Genomic DNA, 11,410 nt, shown 5'->3' on the forward strand with positions numbered 1-11,410 from the left:
TACATTCTGTTTCTCCTTTGTGCAAATCATACCTATGATTCTTTATTTTTGTACCATTCTCTGTTGTTTTGTATTGAATTTCCCTATAAAACATTTGACTTTTTAAAGTAACTGTGCATCAGTAAATCCATATCGTATGATGTAACCTAGGATATCAGGTTATGGTGAGGTAAAGGTTTCATGCCCCTCTAAAGAATACTCTATTTTTTTTTTAAGGGCATTCTCTCTCTCCATGGCCCAGATGGAGTTCCCACAGGAAAATACTCGCTTGAGGAAAATACTCAATTCCCAGCTCTTTTGTTTGGTGCATATAAGGATCTTCCTTGCCTCTAAAATGGGATTGTTTTCTGCAATGTGCTGGCAATCTGCATGGAGCATCTCATTTTGAGAGTTATTTCCCCTTAAGAATTCCAGCTGGATGAAAAATCAAAACAGTTACAGATGTCAATGCTTCTCCCATTGAAAAGTAGAAATGGAAATGGGTTGGAGTTTCTTGCATTCCCCTCCCTGCAGTAGTGCTTTCTAGCCCTGAGAAAGTTGGTCCTTAGGGTTGTGGGATTCATGAAGATATGCAGGATAGGGAGAAGAATTGACGGGGGGTCGGGGGTGTAAAATCACCTTCTTTCTCCCTCTTTTGCAAGTGCCAGCTTCATCTCCTCAATGCAGTCCCTAACCAGGATTACCAGCATCCAGTTGGGCCCTGAAACTACAGCTGATCTCCGGACAACAAAGGTCAGTCCTCCTGGGGAAATTCTGACTCTGGAGGGTGGACTATGTGGCATTATACTCCAGTGAGTTTCCTTTCCTCCCCAAATTCTGCCCTTCCCAGGCTTCATCCGCAAATCTCCAGGAATGTCTCAGTCTGGATTTGGCAACCCTAACCCATATGGCTCTTTGTCCCCAGGGATTAACTTTCACTTTATTGGAAGAGACTGTGGTTGGAAATGAGGTATATATTCACAATTATTAGCGTCTTTCCCTGTCAGACTGTCTGATCCAAGTCAAAGTACATTTCCCCCCAAAACATCTTATAGAGCAATACAACTCAAGCCAAAATCCTTTGCACAGCCTTATTCCTGAGTTTTTCCTATACTGCCCCACATGGAATGAAGTTTTATTGAAACATTCCTATTTTTGGAATGTTGCCAAGGGAGAGATTTGGAAACAAATACACTTACAATGAGTAACATTCCATTCTAGCTGCAGCTAAAGAAGCTGAAGATTCTGTTTCTAAGGTTATTTTGGGAAGGTTTGTTGTGGGATTGCTATTCTTAATTAGTTGCGCAGGAGACCATAGTTTGATTCAGTCATGCCTCCTCCTTGACTACGTTACTGTGGGTTTATAATGAATTGTGAAGCCCTCCTAATCCTGCCACAACCCTGAAAGTTTGGGTCCAGACCCACATTGGAATTTTTCCTTGCAAATGAGGTGAGCTTATTTTTACATAATTACACTCATGCTTGCAAATCAATGGTTTGGTTTTACAGTAATGAAGTAAACGAGATGGAGAGGCCATTACGAAAACCAAAGGAATGTCCAGCTATACAAAGCAGGGGAAATTCTAAGGAAAACCTTGATAGTACTGTTAATATTCAAGTCTGTATCTCATGTAGTTGTTACCAGAAATGGAGCTCCTGTCATTGCTTTTGCCTCTTGATAGCAGGGCCATAGGGAAGACTTCCTTACCAGCTGAGATACCACATTTCCACAAAAGGTTTCTAAGAAAACTCAAGAATCTTAGATACATTTAATTATCTGTGAATAGCTAGCACCAGAAATTTATAAAGTGAATAGAACATAAAGTTCATCTCCCTTAATTAAATATATGTTCTTTAAATTACAACCCTTTACACACCTGGTTAAACTCAATCACAGTAGGCTGGATACCAATCATGCAAGGATTATATGTGTGTCCTACATTCTACTCTCTCTAACACTGGGGGAGAATGGATACCCAGAATTTGGGGACCTGGGGAAACTAATAGCTAAGCAATTCAAGGGACTGCAGTAAGGAGAAGAAGTGGGAAAAATCCTCTTCTCTCTTCTAAAAGTGTGGTCCCCATGGATGGAAGTAGTAGGGAGGACAATTCCCCCTTCCCCCCTTCTCACTGCATTCCATTGGCTGACTAGTTTTTCATGCACATCCCACAGCTGGACCTGGAGGGATTTTGTGTGGGCACAGCGGTAGTACAATTTGGAGATTTCTCATGGGCGATGGGGGCAACATCTACTTATGGTTTCTCAAGTAGAAATGTTATTTTTAAAAAGTACATTGGTCCAATGGAAGTTGTCACATCACAAAATTAAAAACCAACCATTACTCCAAGTGGGATAGTGCAAACACTCTCCCTGCCCTAGCTTAGTCCCTGATTGATTAAGTTAAAAAATTTTAGACTGCAGACAATCAAGTAGTCAGTATCTTGAATTTATTATTTACTCTACTTTTATTCCACCCTCCTTCCAAAGAACTAAGAGCAGCATATATGATTTCCTTTCACCACCATTTGCTTCAAAACAGCTCTGTGAGGTAGGCTGAACTAACAGACATCTGATGACCCTAAATCATTCATCAACCAAGTCAAACTTAAGTCCAACCATGAGCATGGCTGCAATCCAGAGAAGTGATTCATGTCTACCTGAGGACAGGTACCCCAGGTTTTTTACTTTTCTTTCCCATGGAACAGCGGTTCCCATGTCACACCACAATCTGACACTGAAACCTCCTCCAAACTACTGACTTCATTTGCTTTGTTGGTACAGGATGCTATAACAGTTAGAGCATTGGATTACCAGTTGAGATCCCCATTTTCAGATCCCACACTAGGATTGTTAGGTAATTCCTGGCAACCAACAGGAGCATGTGAGCTGGGAACATGGAGGGAGGGCATATGTGCTAAATGACATCACTTCCTGGAGAACCTGAAAGGTACCTGTGTCACATCCATGTTTTCCCTGGAAGTGATGACATGGAACACATGACTGTTTTTTTTAAAAAAATATCTCTCACTGTTGCTCTGTTGGATTACAGACAACAAGGACTGCCTATGGGTGACCTTCCACCAAAACAGGAGGCCTAGCAAGCCTACTCCACACCCTGTTATGAAGCTCACTTGGACTGTTTACACACTGGAGGTTTCATTCCAGGCTGCAGGCTGGAGTTTTAGTTGTGGCAGGTTACCCCACCTCTTCCTGCACCCACATGGGGGAGCATTTAGCTTGGTGCACCTCATCCACCCCCGATTTGTGCTCCTGCGTGGGAACTGGGGCAGTGAAGTTCCCAGTGCATAAATGGTCTTGGTGACTTTACGCCAGTTACCCCATCTGCCTAACCTACCTCATAAGGTTGTTTGAGGACAAGATGGATGAGAGAATAACAATGCACACTGCCCTGAGATTATTGGAGTAACTGCTAGATAAACATGTACTGGAATGATAAAATGCTTGAGGATGATCAGCCATATAGATTGCTGGTCTTACATTCCATTCACATACACACACAAACACATCCAGAGTGAATGAGGGTATCCTTCACAGGCATGCCCCCAAGCATTTTAGTTTCAAGTGATCGCTCAAGACAGAGACATACATGTGGATAAGATGATGCCCTGCCCATAAAGTCACATTATTCACATATATATAGTATATAACACAGTCATTTGGATGTTGTTTTTAATCATGCATTTTGTGAGCTTTCTCAAGATCTTTTAAGCTAAGGGTGCTATCTTGAAATAAAATAAGGAGCATCATGCTGAAGCACTTCTTACACTGTGGATGTATGCGTGAAGAACACTCAGCCTCGCATTTGATAACATTATAAGGCCTGTACAAATGTTCCTCAAATACAGAATTACAGCAACTGCATGTATAGGGTGTTTCTCAGAGTCTGTACTTCTTATATGTATGGCTGATGGGGTCACATGAATGTAGCATCTATACTGGTCTGTATTAATTCATACCTATGGTGCATGCATTTTTCTCCATATGTATATGGAAACATACCTCATACTAATTACAAGGAGATTGTCTAGCCTGCCATTAATTATAATTGATAGAGAGATTACTGAATTTGCCAGCCATACTGCCATTGCTACAGAACAAATTGCATTTTATTTTCTAGAGTTTTATAGTTTTAAATGTATATCATTGTTGGAACCCGCCATGAGCCCATCATTGGAGAGATGTGGTAGATAAATTAAATTATAAATATGAATATATACAGGAACACAAAGTCCAGAATTATTCAAATGAAAGAGCCACCCTTCTCCAGTTTGGCCCATGAGTAGAAGGTTTTTTTGGGGGGAAGGGAAGATCAGGAGTCCATTCCCCCCAGTTTTGTCACCTCCTTTTCCCTCTATGGTGAATGCAGGTAGGATAGATTTTGGAGGCAATTCTTAATGGCCCAGTGTTATACAGTCTTAAAATTTCTTTAAATTAAACTGGAGGCAGTTAAGCATGTGCTTCATTCTCCTGCTGTCTCCTAAGCAAGTGGTTTTGTCTGAGATCAGCTTTTAAAATAGACCATTGACTTTCATACAAAATGCATCAACCCCCTCATAATCAAAGGTGGTCCATTCTCAACAATTTCAAGAAGACTCAAATCCAATCTCACATTCATTTACTTTTTTGATTAAATCTGTATGGAATCTGGCTATACATGGGATTCCCTTTTATTTTGAATGGGTTCACCAACAGCACAACATTCAAAATAAATAGTTATGAATGCCAAACAAAGGGATCTGAAGACATACCAGGAAACAGTCCCTGGTGAGAAGAAACAACAGGAAGGCAATTGTCCACTGTAATTTTCAAGATTTTTTGAAGAGGGAGTTCCACCTTTGTCAGTCCTGTTAGAAAAATGAAAATGCACAGAAAAAACTATAGGTACTGAGAATGGATTTATAATAAAGACAATTAAGATCCAGCATGATATTTTATTTATGGACCACAATACCATATTCATGTGTGGCTACACAACAGTGAAGACAAGACCACTGAGCACACTGGTGGAAGAGATGTTTTACAAACAAACGAAAAATCAAAAGCAACACAATCATAATAATGTCAGATCATAAACAACAGAAATTTTAACCTAGATATTAGTACTCTCTTTATATGAGGGATATCTTGTCATGGTTCTTTTTACACAAAATAGTTTCAGATGTATACTTTTTAAAATGTACAGTTTGAATGTGACAAACATGTATCTTACAAGTATGTGCATCAGGATAGGAGGTAGTCTATCTTCTTTTGAGTGAACTCATTGAAGCATAAAAACATAAACTCACTTTTAAGTCATATCATGCAGATCTATAATCAGACCAAACCTAGGACTGAATACTGTGATTATCTTCTGCTAAATCTTCCTTCAACAGGGAATGGAGAATAACTTTTCCTGATAGAGAAAAGCTCCCTCTGATGGAGGAAGTCTTTGCTTTTTGAAGGAAGTTTTTCCCTGTTGGAAGAAGACGGTGGAAGTGAATCATAGGATTCAACCCCTAGTGTTCAGCATCCGATTTCCAGCACTGGAGCACTATCTTCTCCAAGACTGCTATAGAAAACTTTCAAACCACATTCTGTACCAGTATTTTCTATATGTTATTATCCTTTTTAAAAGATCATTTGCAAACACTAACGATTTTCCCCTTCATGTTTTGTTTCTTCATTGAGAGGTACCAGGAGTGATTTTCTTTCAGCTTGAAGCCTGTTCATCCTGTCATTGTGATTTCGCTGCTTTGCTTCACTCCTGCAAATTAACATATACAAAATGATTTTAATTTGCTTCCATGAATACAGAGTCTTCATATGCAAGTAAAATATGATAGATTAACTTTACAGCATTGCACTTTCTAAGAATAAAACTTTTCTCCCTCTCCCTCTGTATTCAGAAAACATGAAAACAATTCAATTTAAGATTACTTGTGTTCAGAAATGAATTCACCAGAAAGTTTCATCAAGTGGGACATCTGTATACTTTTTTTAATGTTAGGAGTGTGTGGGGGGGGGGGAGAATTAAACCATGTACTAACAGAAGGGCCTGCAGTCTGTAGTTTGCAGATTCTTAAAATGAAATATAGAATATGTTGCAAACCATAACAAATTTCAACTTGCACCAAAGCCCTCTGTGATAAAACAAGGGGGAAATAGCAGTCTTCACTAGGAAATGGAAAAGCCAGTAGCTAATTCTCAATTCTCAAGCATCAAATGGAAAACACAGGTCCCCGTAGCAAGCTAAGAGCAGAGGGGAAATGTGGTAGTCCTTATATAAACAAAGCAAGATTAAATGATGTAGCAAATTAATTACAGAGGGTACAAGCAGCTGTATTGTTCCTCAAATTCCAGAAACTGAAGTAATACCCGTTAATGGGACAAGCGAAAACAACACAAAATGATGTGTGAGCTTTCAGGTTTCTGAGAATTCTTCATTGGACTAGATGTTCAGTACATAAAAGGGATGGAGAATGCATTACGTCAAGGCAAAGTTCAAAGTCTGCATTGGTAGTCTTCATATGGAAGTGGACACACTAGGTTAGTTTTGATGTTGCTGGGCAGAAAACAAGTTTTCAAGTTATACTAAGTCGCTAAACAAAAGGAGAGAAAAGATTGGCATGGGTTGCTGTGCATCATCCAAATGCATCTTGACTGGTCGTATAAGGAAAACTACCACCAGGTATCTCATGTATCTCAAATCTATCATTCTAATAGTCCCAGTAGAAATGACTAAGGTATCAAGTACCAGCTGAAATTATCAGGGCAGAAATATGTTGTTGAAATACTTCTGCAAGTTTTCCATTTATCTTCTCAAAAGAGAATCTCAACTAGGAAAACAATGTTTCATAATCCTAAACAGTAATCTGTTGTGACAGTTCTCAATACATGAAATAGTCTTCATTAAGGAAACACAGGCTAACTGCTAGGAACTGAATTCCTCTTGCTCAACTTCTTTCAAACAAACATTTCCTTATGGAATCACTGGACCACAAAATGGGTTGCCAATAAATCATTTGCTAGTAGTTCTAAAAGAGAAAGCTCTGCTCAGGTTTGTAGATTAATTTCTATTTGCAGATTAATATGGAAAGCCAAAGCAGTTCTTTCATGAACTTTTGATCTGTTAATAATAGCCTACAGCATGTTAAAGCATATCATAGACCTCTGTGCCTGGTTCCTTTGAACCGCTTATCCATTCCAATGTCATACCTGGGGTCCCAAGCAATATTAACTTCTTGACTTATAAATGTTCACCATGACAGTTTAGAATCCTTGACTTTTTACTGCCAAACTCCAGTATTTTCTGGGGGGAAACAAAGCTCCTCTACCTGGTGACACTTGAGGCTCCTCCTTTAGTCCCTTCCCCTCACTACCAAAGAGCTACATATCCTCCCTCCCTCACTACCATTGTGACCTTTGCAGGCAGACCACCCTGTGCATTCTGGGTAGGGTAGCTGTTGCCAAAGCAAGCATGATGGCATATAATGTTTTAACCTGCACTGATCACTGAAGCAGCAGGACAAATTCTGAGTCCAGTAGTGCCTTTAAAACCAAAACCAAGTTTTATTCAGTGTCATTGTATCTGAAGAAGTGTGCATGCACATGAAAGCTCATACCTTGAATAAAACTTTGTGGGTTTTAAAAGTTCTACTGGACACTAAATTTGTTCTCTTCATTATTTTAGCCTCAATGCTAGCCAGCCTTTTACTTGCATACTTTGAAACTGTTAGCAAACTAGCAGCTCAAGGATTTCAGAACCCAGATAATACATGAATTGCTTCCTTTCCATGTTGAAACAACCACGTGTTGAACATGGCATCTGTCCCAACCTGATCTCTTTCTTTTTCTTGGCTCAGTGCTCTGTTATTACGATAACATACTCAGAATGACTTTGAACATTACCTGTGGATTTTTGATCAACAACTTATTGAAGAGTCCATATTCTCTTGGAGAAGCCTCATGTTTATCTTCTAGGTGCCATAATTGGATGTATGTGTTCTTGATGAGAAGCCTTAATCTTGTTGCCCAAGAATGGAGTTGTTTGTGTAGAAGAAACACTCTTTCTGCTTTGTGAAAGTGTTCATTAACAGAGTTGGTCTAGGACTTGACAAACATTACTCATTTGGATACACAACACTATTTTAGGCCTGTTTTGCTATGCATCTACGATTAGATTTTTGAATAAGTTTTCCTTTCCTAGAAGAGTTGGGGGTAGCTTTTCACTACCTGAAGAAATCCCAAAGCAACTTAACCTTCATCTTCCTTCCTCTTTCCACAACAGACATCCTGTAAGGTAGGTGGGGCTCAGAGAGCTCTGAGATAACTGCTCTGCAAGAACAGCTCTAAGAAAACTGTGACTAGCCCAAGGTCACCTAGCTGACTACAAATGGAGGAGTTGAGAATCAAACCCAGATTAGAGTCCGCTGCTCTTTAATCACTATATCATGCTGGCTCTTCTGAGGGACTTACATTTGCATATATTAACACAATATAATAACAATGCACAAAAGAAATGAATTAGCATCTTCTATTTAAGCTCTTCTTTGCCTTCCATGCCCCCTTGTGTCTTTTTTATTTGCTATATATATATAAAGAGAGAGAGGGAGGGAGGGAGGGGAGAGAGAGAGAGAGAGAGAGAGACCAATGGTCAATCTAGCTCAGCAACCGGTTTCACAAAACAGCCAGCCAGTTGGCCTGGAGAGCTAACAAACAGGTAATAAAGGCCAAAGCTTCATCCTGCTCTCTTAGCACGGTATTCAATCATTTGCTGCTTCTGTAAATGGAGGTTCCCATGAATCACCTTGGCTCATAGCCATTGATTAATCAGGTAAATCTAGTGTCTGAATAGCTATATTTTCCTAGAATAAATATTGACTGTCCCTGCACAACAAATACATGAAACTGTTCCAGGTAGGTTCAGAGAACTATTTTGTAGCTAGTGCATTTTTATTCTGCCTTTACTTCAAGCTGAAAAGGTTCTACATGCTCCTCCTTTCCCTTTTTTATTTTCCCAGCAGCTCTGTGAGTTAGGCTGTGTGTTACTGGTTACAGAGCATTCATGGCAGTGTGGGGATCTGAACTCAGGTCTCTCATACTCTAGTCCAATATTCTAGGCATCACACCACAATGGCGGTAAAGTACTGCTGTTACTCAGTGTTTTCTCCTTGTCACACTCAAGTAGCTTCACACTGAACACGTAAAGCTGTCTCCTAGTAACTCAGATCATTAGTCTATCAAAGTCAGTATTGTCTACTCTGAATGGCAGCTGCTGTCCAAGGTCTCAGACACAGCTCTTTCACATCACCTTCTATCCGATCTTTTCAACTGGACATGATAGGGATTGAAACTGGGGCCTTCTTCATGCAAAATAGATGCTTTACCAAGATCTCACTCCTGGTATTCCCACAGCCCCATTGTAGTATTTCCAAGGCCATCACTCCAACAAATAGGGCAGAACTGTGCAAGCGAAGGGAAAACACTATCTATACGTGTGATTCTCAGGATTTATTTTAATTTATGGCACAAAGTGGCTTCAATTTGGGACAAATGTGGAAGAAGTGGAAAGCTTCTCTTTGAACCAGATATTGGTTCAATAGTAGAGTTGCTGGCTCCTAATGCCTGATACTGTTCAGCTGCACAACAAAATCAGAGTCCAGTGGCCACCCACTTGAAACTGTTTAGCTGGTCAGTGGGAGGAAATGCCTGGATGTGGAGGAGGAGTGGGGAATCAAATCCGGCTCATCAGACTAGAAGTCGGCAATCCTAATCACTAAACCAGACCAGCCATAGCAGCACACCTGGTACAATGATGTCACTTCTGGGTTGTGTCAAAAGTAATGTAATCATGTTGAGGATACCATCCCCCCTCCCCAAAACAGAAGTTCTCAACTTCCTTCAAGTTTAGCAAGCTCCTTAAATAGATCTGTTTAGTTTCTCCCATGTAAATGAATGGCTGCCCTTCACTCCCATGGTGGTAAGTCCTGTACTTCAAGACTATGATACACTATGGGGGAAACTTGTCCATGACTGCTGGTTTTATTGTTCATATATTATGTTTTAATTGGATTTTATGGATTATGTTGTTTTATGGTTTTATTTTGAAAGCCGCCTTGAGGCAACTTTGTTGAGAGAGGTGGAGTATAAATTCAAAAATAAATAAATTACTAGTGGGTGCCGAGTTTCCACTGACAAATTCCTGCATCCATGAGCAGATGCTTTGTAACAGCCATGGACATTGTAATGGCAGGACCTTTGTGAGTTTTGTATAAACTGGACATCACAACTTGTCTTGGCTCCTCTTGTGATAACAGCTTTATTTTATACAAAAAGTAATAGATTCTTAATAACTCCTACAAAAGTGAAGCATAAGCAAAAGCACCAATTATACTATGTATCCATAACTTTACAAAAGCATGAGTTATGTTAACTGCATGCCAGCAGCTATATTTGTTGGTTACAATAAGCAAGACCTATCATTCATTATTTATATATAACTGTTCAGATTGCCTGTTTCAGAGGCATGTCTTCATTGTTGTAAAGTCTCTTTGTAAAAAAAAACATTTAAACACAACAAATAAGATATTAATAAACTAACATTCAATGAAATGTTTCTTGCAACGTTTTATCCCAGTCTTGAAGCTATACAACTGTCCATGTTATTGGAAAAGCACATAAAAAGGCGTTAAAGTAAGGTGTTATTACTTGGTTCTAATATTCCGACTGGGCATAGCAGTCTTTAAATCATTTTTAAGTAATCAGTGGAATTGCTACAGCACAATTGGCTTTATGACTAGTATGGTGCTTGTAAATGCAAAGGTTAGCATGCCTAAATCCAACAAGTTTCCTGAGTCGATTTCCTAAATCCCGATCATTGAGCCATCTGTACAACAACAGCTTTCCAAGCCTTTTCTTTGTCAAAATCCTTCATGGTATTATTGGACACCTTAAATGAATTTAAAAAATCCAGATTTTAAACATCATAACTCAAAAATAGTAGAAGCTAAATTAGCAAAGTACGTACAATCACAAAGGTAGGTTTTGTTTCTTAACCATGACACAGTATCTCAATATTAAACATAACTTTTAAAAAATTCTTTTATCAATAAATCATAATTTTAACTAAAACTTCTACTTCACAACTATGTTCCACCCCTATAAAAACAGCCAAATGCCTGTTTAATTATAGATATAGATATAGATATAGATATAATCAGTCACAATGTAAATCAAAGGGGATTGGCCATGACAGATACCAGGACTACTCAAGGAGGGTCACTGGCCTCTCACCCCGACCTGGCCAAGCCAGCCCAGTAGCAAAGAGAGGAAAGACAGGAAAGATAGCACTCAGCTTACCCAGAACCTGTGTGGCCCCAGGGAGTTTTAAACATCAATTGAGATTATTAGGGGGGAAATTAGATTTAGGGA

At 39.3% G+C, this 11,410-nt stretch overlaps 2 protein-coding genes and 1 long non-coding RNA gene across 6 annotated transcripts in view; 1 reads left to right on the forward strand and 2 right to left on the reverse strand.

Annotated features, from left to right (window-relative positions):
- The window catches only part of TTLL8 (tubulin tyrosine ligase like 8), a 40,665-nt gene extending 33,278 nt beyond the window's left edge, over positions 1-7,387 (reverse strand). For 2 of the 3 annotated variants that reach the window (XM_077338284.1, XM_077338282.1), the window contains exons 1-3: positions 7,196-7,373; positions 5,635-5,744; positions 4,750-4,845 (exon numbers count right to left, since the gene is read on the reverse strand). In XM_077338284.1, coding sequence (XP_077194399.1) covers positions 4,750-4,845; positions 5,635-5,710 — 172 coding nt within the window. In that variant the 5' untranslated portion in view covers positions 5,711-5,744; positions 7,196-7,373. Of the gene's footprint in view, positions 1-4,749; positions 4,846-5,634; positions 5,745-7,195 lie in introns of all 3 variants that reach the window. The other variant, XM_077338283.1, reaches the window with a different exon arrangement.
- LOC143837875 (uncharacterized) overlaps positions 1,256-11,410 on the forward strand; it is a 28,408-nt gene continuing 18,253 nt past the window's right edge. The window contains exon 1 of the long non-coding RNA XR_013231131.1: positions 1,256-1,429. This is a non-coding gene — a long non-coding RNA (uncharacterized LOC143837875). The remainder of the gene's footprint in view (positions 1,430-11,410) is intronic.
- Positions 10,270-11,410, reverse strand: part of MLC1 (modulator of VRAC current 1) — a 16,444-nt gene continuing 15,303 nt past the window's right edge. For both annotated transcript variants that reach the window (XM_077338291.1, XM_077338292.1), the window contains exon 12: positions 10,270-10,928. In XM_077338291.1, the coding sequence (XP_077194406.1) occupies positions 10,854-10,928 (75 nt within the window). In that variant the 3' untranslated portion in view covers positions 10,270-10,853. The remainder of the gene's footprint in view (positions 10,929-11,410) is intronic.

Source organism: Paroedura picta, chromosome 5 (assembly GCF_049243985.1).
Source record: "Paroedura picta isolate Pp20150507F chromosome 5, Ppicta_v3.0, whole genome shotgun sequence".
Lineage (NCBI taxonomy): Eukaryota > Metazoa > Chordata > Lepidosauria > Squamata > Gekkonidae > Paroedura > Paroedura picta.